Here is a 23,434-nt window from a genome sequence, read left to right on the forward strand (position 1 = left end):
GGATGAAAAGGCAGCCGTTGGGGATACTCTTGTTTCCTCTAAAGAAATCAATGAAGGAGGTGCTTTTATTTGATAGAAAGAAGAGAAGGGGAAACGGGTTTAAGAGCAAAATAGGTTTAGAAAACAGTGAGAAAAAGGATTAGCTCAGAGAAAGAACAAGGGAAATTAATGTTTCAGCCTTTACAACATATTAGATAGAAAAGTAAAATAAAACAGCGCAAAATGAAAAGACTGAAAAATATATAGAGCGAGACATAGTGTAATATTAAATCCTAAAATGCAGGAATATTTGCTACCAGTGAATCGGGCCACACAGAAGCACACCCTAAATATACATTTATAAGAATGAGTCCTGGTGAGCACTGTCACATACAACGAGGCCAAAAGCTTTCATTGTCTGTCAGCGGTACCACAGCACAGATAGATGATCAATCTCCACAGCACAAAAGCAAGTTTTACTTCAAGAAGAAAAACTTTCTTTCCTTGCATTTAACTTCTCTTTCAAGGCATCCAGCTGTCCTAACTTGGTTTCCCTTTCCTCTCCTCCTCCTCCAATCCCACCAGTCTAAATGAGCGTGCAATCGTGTTGGTGTGCTATCTGTGGCAGGCTGGAGGAGTTATGATTTATTTCCACAGCTCACCCAAACTGACGCACTGACAGGCCGGATTGTTCTGTAGTCATGATAAATGCCCCATAAACAGACGCTCCCAGCCTGTTAAATGTGCTAACTCTTGATCCACACCGGGACGCAGACAAAAGCTGAATGGGCAATCAGAGAGTAGGCCGCTTTACTCTTGGCTCTCATTTCCACATTAAAGCTAGCGTAGTGATAGAATCAGACAGATGATCCCAGCCAAAGTAAAACAAATGATCCTTTCATGTTTGTTGCCTTGAGTTGAGGGGAAAAAAAATGTTTGGACAAAGCTTTTGTAAATAGCATGATGTTGTTTCACAGGGTCATGACAGATGTGATAATCCTGCACAGCATGGTGTGTTGGAGTCAGGGATTATACATATTCATAACAGGTTAATTATCTAGTCAAATAATAATAGATGACAGCTCCTTGCTGGCCAGTAAGCAGAAGTTAATGAGGATAGACGCAACCTTCTCCCGAGATAACCCGACAAGGAGAATCATGCCTGGGATTGTAGGCGTTGTGGGCCAGGCTACCTCATCATTATGTGCTTATCACACGTTTGAGCATCTTCGTCTCCATCCACCCACCCAGCCCTGCCCAACTGAGTCAGCACCACGTCTCTAAATCACAAGTGCCGGCCCAGGAGACAGAGAGAGCCTCCAGAAATAGGTGCAAGTCGCCCTCCCAGATCTCTCTCCCTTTCTCCCTCCCTCTCTTAACTGCTTCGGCCAGGAGACTTTTAGGAGGGCTGACTGACAGTGCCTGGGCGACAGAACTGAAAAACAAGCAGATAAATCAACCTCTGCTTACCCAACGCTCCTCCTTGCACCCATCATTCAGCCAAATGGGCAGCACCTGACACCCGTCTAGCACCACCTCTGATTTAAACCTAGCTGCACTCCCATAGGTGGGGGAGTAGTTGGTGAGGGAGGAGGTGAGAGGCTGGGTGGGGGGTGGGGGGCGCAGACAAACCTTTAGGCCTAATTTTTATCAACACCCCACAGTTTTACTCCTCCCTATGGAGGAGACTATAAGCCCTATGGTGAGGCACCACATACAAAACCATACTGTGTCTTGGTATTCAACAAGACATAACAAGTTACTCAAAGTTCCTCCCCTGCAAAGGTCCAAGCCATCATATCTAATTTTGTGATTTGCAGACCTACATGGATGTAGCTGTGAGGGTCTGTATGTGTGTAGATGGGTGCATGTATGATGAAATAAAGTACAATTCAAAAATAGGTAGGTGACTGTTTCCAGCCATTCTCACATTAGACACAACGTACAAGCAAGAAAAAATAAATAAACAGGCCCACTCACAAATAATAGCATCAAAAATGAGTTTCCCTTAAAAAAAAGAAATGAAAATAAAATACTGCTCACTTCAGTCCTCATCTGAAAAAGACTGGCTCTTTATCCTGAGCATTTATCAGTAATCTATCAGTAACATAAAGTACCTGTTGGAAAACTGAGGTAACAAGAGGCATAACAAAAACACAGCAGTTTCACTGGATAAAAAAAACATGAGTGATTATTTTGAACAAATATCAATTTATCTTTAAACATTATTGAAAATTCTCTTTTTCTCCAACATTTGCTTCTCTCTCTCACTGAATACAAGCCCTTCCTGCTGTATGATCAGTTTTATTGGCCAAGATGGTTGAGTGATTCAAAAAACACAAAGGACTGAGTATGATACGGAGATATAGGAGCCACAACAAACCACAACAAAGTTTGTGAACTTGGTGATATATACAAAGTATCACAAGGTAACTACTGATGTTTTGTTCTGTAATTCTTTAATGTTATTTGATGTAATCTTGGATTTCTACAACCGCTGATGATAACAGTGACCATACAGTCCGGCCCTCTCCTCTGTGCTCCGGCTGTGGTGAATGTGATGGTGAGACAGCACTGCTGAAATATTGAGCGGAATTTGATTTGAGATTTGAGTTGGTTTACATCTTTACATCTGAAATGTGCTTATGGGAAAGTTACGGCTCACTAGCACAAGCACAAATGATGTTTATAATGTTGAATGTTTATAATAAAATGTATTTTTGAGTAATGTGTGATATGAATGAGAGGAATCAATATGTATAATGATTCCTCTCACACATTTAATTTCGACAGTCCGACTTCAGTTCACTGCCTCACCATGTGCATCACCAATTTCCGCAGTCTCCAAAATGTTCTTGGCGTACGCCACTCTCAGGCCTTGTTTTGTGCGTACGCAGCAGGCCGCCCCTGGATCAGAGTTCACTAACTGGTGACGCCTGGCTTAAACTGTCTTAGAACCTGAATAACTTGGCAATAAAAATAAAAGTTATGTAACTGGCAAAGAAAGCAATCTGAGTGCCTAACTGACTACTATTGTTGCATAAACAATAACTTACTGTGCTGGCAATAAAAAACAGATCAAACTGTTGACAGGCGTTGCAAAGAAGACTGTCCCAGTTAATTCTGTTGGCCCCCTGGGCCAGATTTGGTCTTCCATAAAACCTCTGAAAATATTACATTTAGCTGTTCTGCAATTTAATTAGAATGCAGAGGTGAATTACATCAAGAATGACGAATATCATCATGCTAATTGATAATTGCATGATGCATTGCATCATAATAATTCCTACTTGCTTAAGGTTGCTTGAGGTTACTTTTCAGCTCTTGGCCTTTCATGTCAGAAGGACAACTACTCACCAACTCAGTCAACTGACATCTCAGTATATGACAGTCAATCATTTCTCTTTTGCCCAAACATAAAAGTCATCTTAAAGCTACTCTGGTTTCTTGTGTTGCTGCAATGAAGCTTTCCCAAATTTGTCCAATGCTCAGGATGAATGCAAACAGGAACCAAATGTGTTATGCAAGTTTTAAAAGTAAAGTGATCATTTTGACAGTGCTGTGTTTACATGTTAAAAACACTACCTCTGGTTATACAAGTGCTACCGTTATCTATACACTTTACTCACAGAGGAAATTTCAATGTAATTAGCATGCTGCGATTAACAGTCTTTAAATATGGTGGTGCATGAAAAGCCTACAGACAAGTTGGCCTGAGCCAGAGCTTAGCCTGAGTCAGCAGTAGTGGATATGGCCTGAGAAGGGGAGGGTTCTCCAGGGAGGATCATGGTGGCTGGCTGGGCTGATGCCATCCTGAGCGGGGCTTTAGGAAGGCTTACTGCCCTATCCCCTCTCCCACAGGCCCTATCACTGCTCTGCTGATGACTGCAGGAGAGCCTGGAGTTAATGTATGCTCACAGATGCAACATAATACCAGCTACAGGTGCAGTCAAAGTAATTCTCTTTCATTTCAGTGATTCATATATTCATTCCCACTCTGCCTCTCTCAGGTCAGTGCCTCTCATCATCACCAGGAGAGGACTATAGCGTCGGGAGGGTCGGGGCTGTTTGGCAGCACCATTTGTCAACCCCTTCCACCACTACGGCAGCGCTCATGGCAATTGGGCAACTGACAAAAGCTTAAAGGTACATTATTCCATGAGGTGTCCCCTGTGTGTGCTGAGAAGCCACCGCCTGTGACCACTCCAAATGGCCATCTGTCTGTGCAGAGTAGGAGGGGAGAAATTTGATGGTGTGAGCCTGTTCAAAAGAACTGTCTTATTAAATTATCTCTTGCCTTTTACAGCAGGGCCCCCACCGTTCTCTTTCCATCTCTCGCCTAGGCTAAACATTTGTCTTTCCATTCATGGGTGAATTTGTATTCCAATGAGATGGGTTCCCGGTGGCAGGCTGATGGCTGAGAGGGGGTTGGCAGGTTGTGGGTGCAAAGTCCGCATTCAGCCTCGCTCTGTTTTCCATCTCACTGCTTGGTTACAGCACTCAACATGGGGATGAGACTGAAAATAAAAGCCTCTTCGCTATTGCTATTCTACACATTCTAAAATATTGTAGATCATTATGGCTATTTTATTGAAAACTTCACATACATTTAAAAATCTTCGTCATTGGCAAACCATGTTTTCATTTCATAGTACAAACATTTATGATTGGTATCATTTCATATAATACAGTATTTTTTTTTTTTTTACTTTTCACATTATACTGCTGTTATGTCAGTTGCTGTTTAAATATCCAATCATTTGCTTTATTCATATTTATAGCCCATTTTATTGCTGTATCCTTTTACTGTTTGCTGCTGCAATCATCCAGTGTTCCCATCAGTAAGTTTAATCTTATTAAACCTTATCTTTAAAACGTCAATACAGGCATATAAGCTTTTCTGTTGGAAGTAAACCTGAGCCAAGGTCGTTACTTTGACACCTGCTAACCTCTACCACAGCACTATAAGCTGCTATGCTGGTGTCAGTCCCACAGAGAGCCAGGTCTGATTGGCTAGGTGACTGTTTACTCTGGTAAGTTGACATGGAGACTCTTAACACAAGGTGTGCCGCTTTGCCTTAAATCAAATTATCAGCCGAGGTGTTGTAATAAATTGGGCTGTTTCTGTAATGCGAGCATGCAAAAAACAAACGCACCTCTTCTGGCATTACAGCCCATGCGGAGGTAAGCAGGAACCCCCAACACCATTGACTTCTTTAAAGATCTGATAGTGTTTCAAACTGAAGCTGCGAGCAACCAAAATTTTGTGCCAAAACTCAGCACCTTTAAATTTGGACATGTGCTGCCAAGAAATACCCCTAAAGTGATTCACCCAGTTACTAGACAATTATAAAACACAGAAACACTCCACTGAAACCGAGACTTAAAAAATGGGTTGGGGGAATTAGCAGCTCCTTAACCTCTTTTTGCCCCAAATTGCATGGGATAAGTATGTGGCTTCAGACCTGTGAATTACACATTCATTTCAAAAACTGAGAGTAACAAGCTGAGAGGTCAGTCTTGATATTGGGCAATGGGATTTGCATGCGCTGGGCATGTCTGCAAAGGAGAGACGTGTGGGTACCCACAAAACCCATTTTCATTCAGAAATCTTGAGGTGAGAAATCAAAATTTTGTCTGCCTTTGTAGGCAAAATTTAACCAAATTGCAGACCCTTGTTACCAATGGATTCCATCATGTTTAAAACACAGTCTCTGAAAGACAGTATGTTGGTGGAGGCCAAAATTGAACTCTTTAGAGTGTTAAATTGTATAGTTCCCTGGCTGAGATATGAATCCACATGGTGGTGAAATATCGTCATCAGTTGCTCTGTGCTTCCCTAGGCTGCTAATCCAGAGTACTGTATTTACAGTATTTCTTTCAATTCACTTCCATAGAGTGGCATAACAGGTCCCTATTTTATACATTTTTTTTTTTTTTTATGGTTGTGCCTTTATTGGATAGTGATAGTAGGCAGAGACAGGCAAGGCAGGGGAGAGAGAGGGAACGATATGCTGCAGTGGAATTAAACCTGGGCCACTAAGGTAAGGGCTTAGCCTTGATATGTGGTATGCGCTCTATCAGGTAAGCCAGCAGGGTGCCCCAAGTAACACTTTTGGCAGTTAAATAAACGTGAACGAAGCAGATAATTAGGGCTGTCAAGTGATTAATTTGTTTTAATCGCCTTAATCACAAGGTAGTCATGGATTAATGATGATTAATCACTTATATAAAATGTATAAAACTACTTGCTTGCTTACCCTTTCACTGTTATAGGCAATAGTTTATTTAGGAAACAACTGTTGCACTACAAGGTGGTTTATATCGTGGATTCCCCAATGTAATCTAATGTTTTTCAGCCCACTGTCTTGAACAACACTGATAGGCCGGCAGCTCATGGAGATCCATTTAGCAACTGCATTACTCAGTTTTATTGTGTTGTAACATTTGCCCCTTACACAGACCACAGCACCACTGCTAGTAGTAAGTAGAAGTATGAAATTTCAGTGTTGCAGTGTGCCCATATGACTTTATTTCTGTCCAGAGGTCCACTAAGAAGTTTTTTGAAATAAAACTTGCCATTCAGTGGGCCACAGGTTGTCCTGTCACTCATTTTGTCTGTTACTGGTATTCAGCTTGGTGGGTAATGGCAGCATACACTGCATCATGTGTAATGTTGTATGGGGTTAAGGGTCAAAAGTGGGTCAAAGTTCAACACTACGTTAATTTTAAATCACACATTAAGTCCTCAAATCAATTACCTGCCTTAACTTTGACAGCCCTACAAATACAGTTAGGTCCGTAAGTATTTGGACATTGACACAATATTCATAATTTTGCCCTTGTACACCACCACAGTGGATTTGAAATGGAGTAATCAATCAATATTGTAGACTAGCAACCCAGGGGAGCATGGAACAATTAAAGAAGCTATTTCATCACCAGGTGACCTCATATCACATCCACATCCATTTTTCAGCAAAGGCTTCTATCAATACTAGTAACAGTGCTAGTTTGGTAGTTTTAGTCATTCAAGTTCATTTGCCACGTTTTGTTCTTTTCTAGATTGGACTGTCCACTTTTGTCACAGCAAATTCAGTTACTTTCTTGTCTTATTTCTACATGGCAGTGTCTGCATTAGCAGCTACATAACAATAGAAGTTTCCAAACATTTTTATGAGGTGAGGGTAGTGGAAACATATGATTTGATAACAGTTGGGTATTATTCAATTTCTTCTCAACTGCAGGGGAGGATATCGCTATCCCACTTTAGAGCACTCCATTCCGCACTCCCGCTCCAAACTTACTTACAACCTTAATCTACCAAAGGCTTCCAAACACTTTAATGGGTTGGGACTGAGGAGGGCACAAGAGACACAAAGTTGGAAAATATGTTCTTCTCCTTTCTCGTATGGTAGGGGGATCAAATGTGATAGAAATAAACATTATATTCCCTGAAAAATTTTACCCCCATCTATTTTGCCCTGTCATTGTTTTATGAAGACAGTATCATTTAATTTTTCTTAACTTTTGAACTCAACATTATCTAGTTTCTCCCATCTCCCTAATGTTAAGAAAAAGAAGGGTTTGCTCATTTTTTTCTGCATCTTTCATTGACAGCTTAGCAGTTTCCTGAATTCATGACGCCAGTAGTGACACAGCTATGGCATTTCAGTGTTTATGCCAGTGTCAGTGTTTGATTACAACTTGGCGCTGGAAAACTGTTTAAATAGCAGTTGGTTACAGTTCAATTTCTCACTTGTAAACTGTCAGAAATGGTATCGGTATCCCAATTTAGTATTTTCCATCCTCCTCTCACCTTCTTCTCGTCTGACTGCACTGTTTTTGAAAACGACAAGTAACCCTGAAGGCTTTTGGGAGTGCAATAATACTTTGTCACAGATAATTAAACCAGTCAGCCAGTAACCTTCTGAAAAACAATAGGAGAGGGTGCAGCAGCTCCACACCAAGCCTGCTCTGTTGACATTTAAACATTTTGTAAAACTGTCTATCCTTTTTCTGCAGCCCTATAAAGTTCACGGTCAGTGTGTACAATTTAGCCAACTTATTTTTCAAAATCTGTAACAATGACAGATTGGCCTCCAGATGGACTGATATTTCTGAAGCAGAAATTCAACTTGACGATGCAGCACTCTGAAATACAACAGAAGCCTTCTGAGAAATCCAGTCGCAGTATAATAATGTCACAGAAGTATTTTTCAGCAAAATTCTGATTCAAATGTTGATAAATAAATTTGTTTGCCTGTAAAGAAAAGTGGCAAATGCTGTCTAGTCCCAATTCTGTGCTTACTTTGTTGGCTGATCATGTTGATATTATTTTCTTTGCAAACAAGCATAACAGCAGGCTTTCTGAAGCAGTGCTGCTTCTCTGAAAAACAAACCGACACAGGCAGGTAGAAAACAATGTCATTGATGTCCACATCTTTAAGAGGAGAAGGAACTACTAGAAAAGAAATACAATACACCATAGACCATACAAATAAGACACCTCTCTCAAGCAGCTGATTTTTTTTAACAGTAGAATTTGTTTACAACTGCTTTCTCATACAAACTTACACAAAGCCATAAAAGCAATCCACTTTATTTCCTGGCCCACTCAATGGAATACAACCCTCCTTCGCACCTAAAATTGAAATTCACCACTAATATAAGGATGTGTCACTTATTTTGAAAAAAGCCTGCACTATTTATCTGTAATTAGGTAATATCATCCTATCTGATTCTACATTATAATAGCTCCACTGATATGGTGGCAAGGGTGCTTCTGCCCAAAGTAGAATCATTTACTAATAGTCCTGGTTCACTTGCTCCTCAATCAATAATAATAAACTCGTAAATAAACACAGAGCCATTAAACGGTTTCTGGCACTTTCCATGTTTTCCATTTATTGGAACCTGCATGATCAAATATTAATAGGTTGCTATGGTAGCAAAGCATGTGGAAGTATCAGGTCTCTCATGCCAGACACCAGGCTGAGGGCAGACAGAGACATCTCCTCATTTAGCAAAGAACCAAGCACAAACTATATATACACAAGACAAACTATTAAAAAAAAACGGACTTTCTTGTGTTACTGAGCAACAGGTGCTACTGTTGTAACTTGAACAAAACCAAGAAATACTCAGTTAAAGCACTTTTTCCCTTGTTAGAAGAAAGGTGGTGTGCTGAGAACTGAGAACAGACCTTTTACGGTGCTACGATGAAACCCAGCTGTTGAGAAAAGGTGGAGAGGGCCATGAAAAGTCAGCCGTATTTCTGCCTCAGAGCTTAACATTAGAGCTTACCAGACTGAGACATATATTACTCTAAGATGCAGAGTTTCCAATGCAAACACTATGCCATAATAACCACTACACGAGTAAATCTCCCTTTATCACAGCTGTTGACAGGTATAATACCACACCACTGTCAAATCCCCTACATGAAGAGAAAAAAATGGCCCTTGCCCTTGCTACTGTTCGATTTTAAACAATAGCCACAGGAAGATGACAAACAGCCTTGGCCTTTACAGTGTCACTACAATTAAAGCTCAATGCAAAGGAATTTTTGAAGAGCAAGCGCCTTGCTAACAGAGCTGCAAAGGCATTAAAAGCATCCGGCTGGGCTAATGATTTTAGCCGCAGGGGAAATGTTTGGAGTACACCCATAATTGAGCCTGTGATAGTCTTGGCAACCTTGATAAAGGCATCCTAACGGGTTCAGGCAAATTAACTGCCTCACAATCAGCAAGGCTTTCACAGGCCTAGGCCAGAACTGCATGACTACTTTTATACAAACAAAGAAATATAGATAGATAGATAGATAGATTTACTGTATTGATCCCAAACTGGGAAATTCCCATATATCCCTGATGTATGTGGTCTCAGTGGACACCATACTGGAAATTTGTGCAGTGAAGTTGCACACAGTATGTAAAAGGTATACTACCAGTTATTTTAGTTGGCACAATGATTTCACTATTTAGGGAAAACTGGTGCTGAGACCACAGATCTCACAAATCCTTTTGACAGCCTCAATCTTGAGAAGGTTTCTTCACTGCAGGTGGCACACGTCAAATGCCAAGATGTATGGAGATCAGTGAATCCGGTAAAGTGTTTACTTTGATCCTCCCATTTCTGTCTCAATAGATGCTTGTATTTCCACACTTGATCCACTGTGTCACTTCATCTCACAGATTGCCTTCTCCTCACAAAAGCAAGAGAGCCCCAGTTGACTAATCAAAACGCTGGCTGGCCCCGGATAGAAGCCAGGGACTTCAGAAAATAAACACCCTGAGTAAATCAAAAATGATTTCAGAGGATGATCACAGATGGTAAGACTGAAGAGAGCTCCTACAAATTCTGCGTCCCCAAATAATTCACACATTTCCCAGGCTGCTGTCTACACTTTACCAAAATAGCCCATAGCCCATTATGAATGCAAATAAAAAACATGGCTTGAGACCAGTTCTGGAGGTTTATGCTCTAACTGACAGGTACAGTGCTGTCTATGTTAGCAACCAGAAAACTGTGATTGACACACAAAATCCAAACGATCAATCCCAGCAGCCCAGTCGGATACTGGAATATATTTGCCACGCCTTTTCCACAGTTGTTACTTTATTAATAGGACCCATAACAGAAAGGCTCATTAAAAAGAAAAGATGGAGGGTGAAACAAAATCTACATCACACAGAGAGACATACATGAGTGCACAACATTCATACTCTCAAACACACACACTCACCCCACTGCAGAGGAGCCAGCTGTAGGTGCTCAAGAACCAGCTGGTTGAGGACTCCTTCCACACTGGCCTCCCCATGGCGCCGCAGAGAAGGGTGGGAGTGGTTAAGGATGATAGCTTTCAAGGATTGACCAACATGGCGAAACACTATTGTAAGGTAGCAGAACAAATAATATAACTACAACACAATGAGTTAGAGGTGAAAAAGAGACATCACACTCCCAGGAAAAGGCAGAGGTTCAGCACAAGTTTACAAGTTTACTAGATACAAAGGTTGGTTTAGATTTTCCAGTTTAGCTTGGACTTACTCACTTACTCACTATTATTTCCTTCTTTATGTACAAAGTTTTTTGGTAAATATGTAGAAATGATTTTACTGTTCTCTACTTTGTCAGATACAGTAATTGCATATTTTTATGGTATATTTACTTTTTCATTCAATTTCAGTTTATTTTACTACAGTACAGATATTATAAAATGCCTACATGTATTTAGATTGTGTGATTATAGTACATATGTATTTTAAGGCCTTGAATACAAAGAAGATATTTAAGGACTTTCTGACACCCTGTCAGATAATGGATAACAATTGCTCACTATAGGTAAATGTTTTCATTTAGTCTGAGATTTCATTTGATGGAATAGTGGAGGCCTGAGGCTTAAAGTAAGATTCTTGGCACTGATGTGATAGCTGGCAAAATTTCAAATTTCCATTCCCATCAGCTCAAGCTGCTTTTATTAAAAACCGTGTGTGCATACATACATCACACACACACACACACACACACACACACACACACACACACACACACACACATACATATATATACATAAATAAATATATATATAATACATGACTGAATGAAAACTGACAACTGAAACAGTGTTACCTATACACTAATCAGAGGACATTTTATTATCCATTATTGTGTGTAATTGTCATTATGATACTGTAATAGGTAGGGGAATGAACAACTTGTCTCACATATTGGAAAAGCAACAACCTATAATGTTTTCAGCAGTGAAAATTCCCTGTTCAATTCAGCCTTAATGTGGTCATTAGCACTACACCATGGATACTCTGAATACACCAATAGTCATATTTTGTACTGTGTGTGTGTGTGTGTGTGTGTGTGTGTGTGTGTGTGCACATGCGCATGTAGTTTTCAGACAACAGATTTTGATGATGTACTGTTTACAGACATGCCATGGGGACAACTACAGTAATTTCTGTTTTGAATGAATCAATACGCCTTATTAATGAATACATTTATAATGAAACTCTAGTAAATCATCCAACACCAGCTCAAAGGAAACACGTTTTTGTTTTCTTCTACTTTCTTCTAGCCAAGTCAATTAAGTCAGCTCCTCGCATCACAGTGCACAGTTTCTTAGCTTAGCTCCTACTTAAATTCACACAACTGCTTACGCCGCTCTGCTAAGAATTTAAAGAATCCTGACTCTGTGAAAGGAGAGAGACTAACATGTCTTTACTGTTTAAGGTGTGAAAGTTGTCATATCTGTGTTCCACCTCTCTAAGCACTACAAAATGTATTGTTTTTAAAACGGTGTTTATTTATTTATTTAAATTTGGCTTAGTTGAACAATTGGCAGTACAGACTGACAGGAAGGATGGGAAAAGAAAGGGATGACAGGCTACTCATCTTTTTCAGGGCCAGCCAGAATACTGAATGTCCCTGAAAGACTGAGTTACTGACAGATCTCCACTAATCATAAGCAATGAGCTTGACCTGCATTTAAGTTGTAGTTTCATGTAGTTTATCAGTTGGTGTGCGGGTTTGCTTGTATGCACAGATGTGTGGGGATGTATTCGGGTATTATGGAAGACAGAATTTATTCTTTGCTCAGTAGTACTTATTTACCATATTACGGTTTACTACATTAAGGTAGTAGATTTTTTTTTTCTTTTTTGGTAGAAGCCTAGCTAGTTAGCTAATTAGAGAGGTGCTGAGGAACGAGCCAAGCCAAGAACTTAGTAGAGCAGGTCCATTTGGACACAATCCAAATTTGCATCAAACATGCTTGGCTGTTCGCTGCACTCTGAAGAGCAGTGGAGAGCAGCTGTCCAAGGGTCAAAATCAGATTTTATTCCCTTATACAATAATAATGATTTTTTTTTTTTTTTTTTTTTTTTTTAATGAGGCCCACACACATTGACTGCACCATGTTCATTGTGTTGTGTACTCATTTCACAAGTCAAGGGTGCATGGAGGGCATGTTGCCATAACCTCACGACAGCGATAGCATTCAAGTGATCACAGGGTAGGCTATGGATGTTTGAATGTAGCATCAAAACAAATATGGCTGTCGCAGGGCAATTAGCCTGATAATATGTTATGATAAGGACACCGCTGATCACTTACACAGCTGACATTTGGAATAATGGGTGAAATGAGCAGTGTCCGGAACGCCAAACTGGTGTCTATTAACCTTTGAAGGAGATTACGCATGCAGAGAGAGAGAGAGAGAGAGAGAGAGAGAGAGAGAGAGAGAGAGAGAGAGAGAGAGAGAGAGAGAGAGAGAGAGAGAGAGAGAGAGAGAGAGAGAGAGAGAGAGAGAGAGAGAGAGAGAGAGAGACAGACATTTTCAAAAATAGAACTGTTTTTGTCTGCTGCTGCAAACACTGACAGATTTCCTCATATGACTGTGATGGAAGGGAGGGATGATGCAAACCATGATTTGTAGCTGTCACTCCCTCATCATGGCTTCTGCAAGACATGCACAAGCCCAGGGCTGCAACAAATGATTATTTTAGAAATTGGCTAATTTGGTTTATTTATACATCTATATCTATATCTATCTATCTAGACAAATAGCTATTACTTGATTAATCTAACAATTTATTTGTTAGTTTCATGTTAAAAAAGAAAACTTGTCATTTACCAGAATATTGATTATATTATATTATATTATGTTATCATAGAATAGTATTGCCTTATGTCTGTTTTTCTGTTTATTGACATTTGTGAGATAACTGAGATTAATTTGTGTTAGACTGTGGTAAATGCCACTATACAGTTACAGTTTTGTTTGCTACTCAGGTTTGCCCAGGTCACAGCATGGCTACAATGCATAAGAGCTGGTTTCAGTATGTTCTTTTGAGCTAGCAGTGTAATCAAATCTGTTAAACTTTTTGCTTGAAGAGTTCATTAGAAGTTTTTTTGTTTGTGTTTTTTTTTTTTTTTTACTGAAAGTAACACCATACAAACAGCACTTGCAACAAATGTCTCCATAAACACAAACCCAACAGAAGCACTCTGTATACTTTTCCTCTTTGAACTTGTGTTTTTTGAAGTGGTCCGAGGGAAGATGCAAATGATGCATCCCTGCTGTGAGCAACTGGGCCGAGAAAAGTTGGCCAAACTTTGCATGACTATTGGCTCAGATTTTGGTGCTTTCTTGTTTCATTGCCGCTGTGATTGTGTTTGATGACTAACAGTTCTGCCTGACGAGTGTAAAATGTAGAAGCTGATTACAGTCAAAGACTTCCAGGTCTCTAAAAAAAAATGTAAAAAAAAAAAAAAAAAAGCAAATGAATAAATAAAAAGAAATAAGTAAGTAAGCTATTAAGTAAGTAAAAAAATGCTTACAGAACATTTGCATCCACTACTGCAACTGATAGTAAGCTATCAGGTAATTTGTAGTAATTTTCTAGTATTTTCTGGTAAAGGAATACTATATAATTGTATGACGTTTTAGCACAAGCTAATAGCTACTGCTGTCTACATATGAATACAGACTAAATTACAAGCTTAATAGTATTTAATTTAACACAGTTAGAGGCTGTATTTTTATACCACAACACAACTTACGTTAACACAAAGTTAGAAACGTTTAAAAGAGCTTCAAGAAGCATCAGGTGTAGCTACATCCATAGGAAACAAGAAAAACACAGGCCTACATTTTAGGCTACATACTGTATAGGCAGCAAGTCAGAAACGTCACGTAGGTTGAAAGTGAAATCAAAAGCAGTAGCAGTGTCTTCCTAATTTCTAAGAGTAATTCAGCAACACATACTAGCACATGTTGCTTACCTGAACAACAAATGTAAAATCATATCATTAGTTTCATGGATGCAGTTCACTGTGATATCATCGTTCCAAACTGAATGAACAAGTCTGCGCATTCAACAACTAGAAATATGTGTGTTCGACTGCTAACAGGCTGACTGTAATTTATTCACCAAAAAACAACAAATAAAATGCACAAGAAACAAATTTTCAATAGATATCAAGATAAAATCATTATCATGAATTCTTTTGGCTATGATAATTGTGTAGTGAAAATCTGATATAGTGAAAGCCCTGACATGGATATACTCTGCTAGATAAGACAGCTGAAGAAGCAGCTTAAGTATTCAAGACATGGAAAAATTAAAGCATTGACTGGTTTACATGACAAAACTACTTTTGGAAAGTGTCCTGAGTCATGCTTATCTTTTTCTGACTCCAAAGAAACTCTGCTGCTCTTGGTCAAATGGTCAGATGGTTTAACTTCAGGGGGGCTTAGAGGGCAAAACAAGTTTCACCTCCACACTGTATAGTCACAGGTGATACGATACATCTCCTCCCCTAGGGGACTCCATAACCATTTCCTCCTTCTATCCCCTTCGCCTCAATGCCTGTATGGCGACATCCTTCTCAGTGAGTAGATTACTTATAGATGAATCCTGTCATCAAAGAAAGAAATGGTACTGTGGGCAGCTCTTCGATCACAAATTAAGGTGTGTGCTGTTTTGCTCTCAAGGCCAAATGTATTGAGTGCCTCAGAGAGTGGCATGCAGTGAAATCAAATCCTGCTTTATTTTTCTGTTTCCTTTGGTTTCTCAACTTGTGGGCAATCCAGATATTAGAAACACTTGCCATGAAAAGTGATGCTTGACCTGCATGTTTGGCCTCCAGCAGTCTAAGGATCTGTGCTTAAGTGTTTGGTTTGAGCAACGCTGTGATATTTCCAAAAAAGGCACAGTATTTCAGTGAATAGGTGTATTAGCTGGATCAAAAGCCATAAAATCTTTTTTTTTTTTTTTTTTTTTTTTTTAATATAACTTCTTCAGGGATGAGCTGGCCACAAAATGGTCAGCTGCACCATAATCTAGTTATCGTATATCGTACACCACATAGCCTAGATTGACTGATTTTAGCTACAGGACGTGAAACACTGAGATTTACCACTGGGATCACAATTGCAATGTCATTTTCTGCCTCTATTTCAGCCTCAATTCTGCCAACTCACACAGAGAAAACAAATGCATATAAGGACTAGACTGTTTATGCATTAATAAAAATGAAAATATGGTGGCAAATTCAATAGCTCAAAAACTGGATTAATGATTAATTGCACACCTTTCTCACCACCAAGTTGACAGAGTCTCTGCATTTGTAATTGCCACTTCATTACTTAAGAGCTAGGATGGGGCACTCACTGCATGCTGACTAGGAGGCTTTTCATTGACGTCAGAGTTATATCTGTCCTCACTACCAACTTTCAATCCAAATCACTTCAGCCACTTCCCTAGCAACAGGAACAAAAGCAAATGAACGAATGAATAAATAAGTAAAAAGAAGGAAAGCAACACAAACCACCAAGAGTAATTAGGCACAAAAATAGGATATGATGACATCTCCCTGTGGGTTAGAAATACACTGCCAAAAGGTATAAAAGGTGGATGGACAAATGCGACACATCCTGTCCACAGTCAAACCTCAATTGGCAAATGTTGGACTCATGCAGCTGGAAGTGTGTGGTACAATTAATGTACTCACATACAGACAAATATACACGCACACAAATGACACTTCGCTGTGTCAGAGTGGTGAGTGCTCCGCCATACGCTGTCCCATCTGTCACTGAAGTGGAACAAGTTTCCTGCTAGCCGGAGGGCTTCCAGATGTAGGATCCAGATGCCCTGTATCACTGATCTGACTGTCAACAGCAACACTCAGCAGACAGAGCACTGACTGCATCTGATTGACCGCTTAAAACTACTGTAATTAATCATGTATAATTGGTTAAGTAAAATTAAGCACACTAAATTATGAATGTAAAGTTCTATCTACTGTAGCAACACTCAGCTCAAGCTGGTTTCTTCCTCTACTATGCATGTTGCTAGTGGAAGGATATGATGCTCCAGCAGATGCCCAGCTTGCTGTTGATCTGGCAGCCCTGGGCGTGCTGTCGCTCCTCCTCCAGCTGCTTGGGATTGGCGAAGCGGACTGTTTCCTGGTCTGGCGGGGGCAGGCTCTCAAAGTCAAATTTATCCACCTGGATCGCCATCCTGCCACAGGAGAAGGGAAACTCAGTCACAGGGACAAGAACACAAAACATCCACTTAAGGTGCATTTCCACATATTTTTCCTTTTTTGTGTGTTTTAACTGGTTAGAAACCTCTCATGGAAACTGACTAGGGCAGAATATAAAAAGTTTTTTTTTTTTTTTTTTTTTTTTTTTTTTGCCTTCATAACTTCTTAAAATACATATAATAATAAATTGTTAGAATTTTGTGAACCTTGGGGTATGACAGTAGCATAAATCTATATAAATCATCTTATATAAAAGATTGAGTTAAAAGGGTTCAACTCAGGTTTGACTGATATGGGTTTTTGAAGATACTGATCTTTTCTGCATGAAACGCTTCCAGTTTGTATTTTTTGGCCAATATTTACTACACTTAAATTTGTTGACATTCATGCCAAGAAGATGTTTTTTTTTTCCCCACTGGTCACTGTTTCCCACATAATTTTATTATTGGCAGAGTAGAAAAGTCTCTGAAACAGCATTTAGAATATTGGATATTAAAATTCCATATAGAAAACTAGGGCAATAATAGTCGAAGCACAGTTGTGTGCAATCCAATTTTGCTTTGGAATCAGTTCAGGTTTCCCACAGAAATCCAGTGTGAGGTTGACCAAGTATTCAATAAATACGTAATCAGGCCATCAGTATCATATCCATTGTACTGGTGGTGGATGACATCACTCTCATACTAATCACAAAAAACATCAGATGCTACTCAAAGAGGACGGTGGAAAAACTATATGTGGCTGTTATGCTGTTTCGTCAACAACCTGGATTCCTGTGTATTCGTAATAAAACCTCAGCTTATAAATGATTTAACTGGGCAGAAAAAAACCTGCCAACCCTACTTGTCCAAGTAATCTGAGTTAACAGTGAGCTTCCAGAAAGAGCATGTGAAGACATTACAGTGAAAACACTAGTTAAAGAGACCAGAAACATATTTTTTGATGTCTTAACTCCTGTCTAGATGTTGCTTAACATCAAAGACAATAATACTAAGTGTTACCTCCAAATAAAAGAGCATATGTTAAACTGCTGATGTTTTAAGTGCTAAAATCTCTCTCCCTCTCCCTCTCCCTCTCTCTCTCTCTCTCTCGCTCTCTTTTTTTTCTGGGTCTAAAAAATCATAAGTTTAATATCATTCAATTTCACCCTTCCCACTGCTGCTTTTTACAAGAAATGCATTATAGTTTTCAAACTAGTGGGATTCATAGACTGGAACAAAAAAACTGGGTCTAACTAAGTTTGTGGTTATGGAAACACTCACCCTCTATCCTATCATGTAGCATTTTTATTTATTTTAGCTATTTATTAACAAGAGTTAGTGAGAGTTTATTTCCTGAGGTTACACTGTCACAACCAGGATTCAAAGTATGGATGTACCCATCCAAACAGAAACCAGGCACTCACTAACAAAAATTACTCCATAGTCCTTCTGTAATTAACCCAGGCAACATTCATGACCTTCATTCCAAGATGAAAGCATCCATTGGATGCAGCATTTCACTGACTAGGCAAGTCTCTGTATAGTTCAGAGCTCATGGGCTCTATTTTAATGATCTAAGCCCACGGTATGAGGAGCATGGTGGAATTAGGGTGTGTCCACTTTTGCTATTTTACTAGTGGAAAAAAAAGGGTTGTTGTTGGTTCAAAAGGCTTGTACTTAGCGTCTAAATTAATCAAGGGTGTGTTTTGGGCGCAACATGCGTAACCAATCAGAGTGCCAACTCAAATTCCTTTTAAAAGCCAGGTGTGCTTGCACATTGGCAAATTGCTTTTATAATGGCACATCTGTCAGGTAAGGTGGAAGGCTTTGCTGCAGAGGCAACGGATCTGCTCGTGTATAAAGTGTACTAGTAGATCATCTATGGCAAAGGCAGGATTCCATCAAAGCTGCCTGGGGTGAAGCAGGTCTCCCTGAGTCCGTAACAAAGTATCCCTGTGTGAGTAACAAGCAGAGTGTATCTGTGTTGGCATCCACTTATGTAAGCCCACATCACTATCTTCATAATGGCCTCTTAAAATAACAGTGAAATCTGCACCACTGACTTTAGACCTGGTTGTTATTGGTTAATCGTGCAATCACTTTCAACTACCCCAAGATAACAATTGAGTTGTGCTTGGCACCACTTTATGCCAGTTGTATGACAGGGCCCTATATCTGTTTGAGTTTGGAAAGTGGGTGGGTGGAAATAGTGGGAGGAGGAAGAGAAGGTCAAAGAGGAAGTCAAAGAGAAAATATGAGAGGGTGAGGTTGCTGCTACCAATGTCTCCCACATGAAACAGTGATGTGACCCACAAGCTCCTCACCGCTCTCACTCCATAAGGCTGGAATGTTCCAAGCACAGTGAATCTGGCCTTATAAACATCTCTAAGATGTGTCTGACTCTAGTGGCCACACAGCAGCTTTTTCTTGCTATGAAAGCCTTTAAGAAATCTGGGCTTGCACTGCTGTGAAGAATGAGGTTTGTGTGATCCGTTCAACTAGATCAGTCACACTGTAATACAAACTAAATCCTTCACATGTAACCTGTATTCTTCTGCCTTTCAAACTTTTGACCATGGTATTGTTATAGCTATGCTGATTTTGTAGCTATACCTTTATTCATTACATCTATTTTACTAAATTCACAATTTTTTTTTTTTTTACAAAAGGTAAAACCCACAATTAGTGGAACTGTGCAGCCACTGACACCAAATTGCCTCACTTCCGTGCTTGTTTTTAGGGCTTGGACAATTTATTGATAGTTATAGATAAATTGGTGATGGGTGGATTATCAAGTAAAATATTTTGTTTTTTTAATGGATAAATAGATCTTCACGCAAACAATGCCATCTGGCCATCTTTAACTTGTACCGGGAAAACTTTCTAGAAAAAAGTTTATCTGTGTGCAAGACAAATAATTTGGTGCCTCCCTGAGGCAAAAATGAAACCTATCATTGAAGTTGAACACTGGTTGGAGCCAGCTGAACTTGTGGCAACTGTGCTGTAAAAATAAAAATTTTGATAATTATTCAATTTTGTCCCAATATATCGATTTTTTGAAGCTGCTAATCGAAACCAGCCCTCCTGTTCTATAAATATTTTGTCGGATAGATTATGAGGGGCTAAGTGCTGCAGCGCTGCCTTCCTTCTCAAAAGGTAACATCAGTGGTAATGATGTGTAAGGGCCCATTTATAGTAGTGAGTCAAAGTGCCACTGTAGCTATACCGTAGGTGTCTCTGGTGCCACCGTAACTTATGTGCACCTCTCCAACATTGTAAATGCAGGTGAGGCACCATAAGATCACTGTCACACCCCTCTTTTAGCAAATCCACACAATTAGCTCTTCCTTGCCCCAGAACCAAGCTTTCCACAAAGTTTTGCCATGTTATGTGAATCTGTTAGGAATTTATATGCCTTTTTGTGATCAGCAATGCCCATTGCCGCTCTCCCTTTTGACCAACCAGCATGAAAAGTTAATCAGCTCTTTCTTGGTCCATGACTAACCTTTCCTCAAAGTTTTGTGCAAAGCCATTCATAACTTTTTAGATATCGTGTTAACAAACAGGCAGAACAGGGAGAAAACATAACCCCTGTCCAACTCCATTGGTGGAAGAAATAAAAAGGATCTTAAGACATATGGTAGACCAATAAATGTTACTATATCAAACTTTATTGAGGCCTAACAAAGTAATATGGTGTGCTGAAAAGATTAAGTCTCCAAAGAAAATGTCACCAAAAATCCTCTGACATTATCCTCCTTCTTTAGCCATATCACTCTGAGCTCAGCTGACTCGTAAACGTCTATTTACACAAAGCATACACATGGCATAGCATGTTGTTTTTATGAATACTAGCTTCTGTAAGGGAAGTGAGGCAAGCATTATTTTGGTTAATACACATAATATCTGTCCCCTGGATGTGGTTTCCTATAGACAATGCTCAAATTGCAAGGATGTTACTGTAAGCCCAAAGGCTGAGATTTTATCTGTCTCTGTGTCTTAACAACAATATGGCAACATGTGTATGGCCATGAGCATTCAAGTAGAAATAAGCACAAGCATGTTATTTAAAGCCACGCCCACTACCACACCCCACTTTGACTAATCAGTGTGAAACATTATTCAGTTCTTCCATGGCTCATGATCAACCTTTTACAAATCCATCCATAACTTTTTTGAGATATCCTTGCTAACAAACAGACAGACAAACAGATGAAACAACCAGTCCAACTCTGCTGGCGGAGGTAATTACATGAGCATTACTCTCCTTCTGTATTGTATGGAAAGCACAGGCCTCATCTTGAGAAGAACAGAGTACTCTGCAACAGAGAAGAAATGGCTCAGTCTTCTTACGAGTGTCAGGAAGAGTGATAGGCTTAGCTTCAAGTGTTTAACAAAGAGAGCCAGACACCATCACAATCTTTTTTCACACATGGGGAAAAAAACAGTCTACCTTGCAGTCCACTTTACAACGCCCTGAGTGTTCCCGACTAAGAGAAATAACACAATGTGACTTTGAGGTGGTCAGCTAACTGCAAATTACTTGGGCATCCATCTCCACAGGAGGGGAACTTGCAGTAAGAGGTTTCTGTAAAAGCAGAATCTCACGTCACTGCCTGTCCGGTTATTAAAGCCTGGCTGAATCACTGCTCTGATGGGAACCCACATTTACCAACACAAATGGTTTCTTGGTGGATGTATGCAAAAGTCTGGGCCAGTGTGCCCAGCTATTTCCATTTTATTTGATAGGCAAGACACAGTGGATCGATGCATCGATCAGTGTGGGTTCATCTCCGGATTTGAGTTTAGAAGCCACGGTGGCTCCCTAAGGAGACATTTTCTGATGCTTTGAGAGAAGGAGGGAGTTTGTGATGCCAGACTAGCTGCTTCAGCTGGGGCTTTGATGTGTGTTCTTTCAATAGCTGTCATGATTCAACATTCCGTGAAGAATTACAATACAAATTCTGAGATTATATGAACACAAAATATTGACGAAGTAAAGAGAAAAATCAGACTTTAGAAAGGAGTAAGTAAATGAAGAATTGGGGAGACAATTCAATTGTGGCACATCTCTATAGCCTGGAGGTACAACATTCTGTTAGTGTATAAGTTATACAAGCAAATGGGCAATATGGGTAAAATAATTTGCTATTTTACCTGTCATATATTGTGAGTAATTAATGAAATGAGACTAGGAGCAAAAAATCTGTTTGTGTGGCTGCACAGTTTATTTGAGTCCAGAGACATACACACATCAAAGAAAGTTTGAGGGAAGAAGGCAATGCAATTATCATTTAACAGCCTTCCACAAGAAAGCAGAACACAAATTAAATAACAATTAAGAGCTTAGAACAAAGACAAAAGGGAAGCTTCTGCTTTTGCTGCACCACACTCAAACACATCCGCCTTTGAAGATTAGTGGCACTAGGCTTATGTCATTGACTTAAGTCCCATCTTCATGGGTGCTGCTTTTCATTCCTAGTCATCTTCAAAAGCACACATTACATACTGAACCTAAAAATATCTTGTTTTAGTGATGCAAATGCATCCAAAATAGAAGATGTCATTGACAAGACCTGGAGCTGGTTTTCTTTGGACAGGTCATTACTAAAGCCAGGAGGTTGTGAGAACCACACAGCCACAGGCAGACTGACACCTCAAACAAAAAAACAATTTTGAACAGAATGCCTTTTGAGAGACAACAGCAAAGGGACATTCTACATTACCAAGTTCTACTGTACTGATGAGGTCATGGAAAAGCGGCTACATCAAAAATAGTTAATACCTAGTTATTAACAATCATACATTCTGACGGTACATTCTAATGCATGCAAAAATATTTTCACTTGGGGTGATTTTATAAGGTCCCTGGTTTAATCTGCTGCTAAGGAAACTACTTTAATAATTTCTAACAGACTTCTATGATAAACATCTAAAGCAGGAAAATCATGAGATCTGCCAACAGACAGAGGGTAATAGAAGCAAAAGCAAGAGCAAAACAGCTTCTCTACAGTGCTGATACTGGTATCAATTTTCATTTGCCAAAGATATATTAAAATGTGCTCACTACAAATGTAAATTTCCTATTAATGCATAGTGAACCATGGACTGTTATCCCATTAATCTATCAATATAAAGAAACCCATACAAAACCCATACAACAACAGTTATGACCACAACAAGGACCTCATGCTACCCCAAAATTGTTTTACTAGGACAGTGAAGGATTAACACAGCCCAAACTCTACCATCACCACTACCACTGTCTTCTTCTCCCATTGATTTGATTAGGGACTCTTGCAGGGATTAGGCCATATCAGGAGACTAATCTAGCCCATTACTAGGCTTTTAATAACCGAATGTGTGCTGAGCTAGGTCTGTTGTGGACCATCTCCAGGCCTAATCCT

General features: G+C 39.6%; 1 protein-coding gene across 5 annotated transcripts in view; it reads right to left on the reverse strand.

Annotated features, from left to right (window-relative positions):
- The window catches only part of trappc9 (trafficking protein particle complex subunit 9), a 229,764-nt gene that overhangs the window by 62,877 nt on the left and 143,453 nt on the right, over positions 1–23,434 (reverse strand). For all 5 annotated transcript variants that reach the window (XR_003928915.1, XR_003928914.1, XR_003928913.1 and 2 more), the window contains 2 exons: positions 16,868–17,021; positions 10,727–10,817 (listed from right to left, as the gene is read on the reverse strand). Coding sequence is in view for 1 of the 5 variants with exons in the window: in XM_030063142.1 (XP_029919002.1) it covers positions 10,727–10,817; positions 16,868–17,021 (245 nt within the window). In the remaining 4 variants the exon portion in view is untranslated. The remainder of the gene's footprint in view (positions 1–10,726; positions 10,818–16,867; positions 17,022–23,434) is intronic.

This window comes from Myripristis murdjan, chromosome 11, assembly GCF_902150065.1.
Source record: "Myripristis murdjan chromosome 11, fMyrMur1.1, whole genome shotgun sequence".
NCBI classification, from domain to species: domain Eukaryota; kingdom Metazoa; phylum Chordata; class Actinopteri; order Holocentriformes; family Holocentridae; genus Myripristis; species Myripristis murdjan.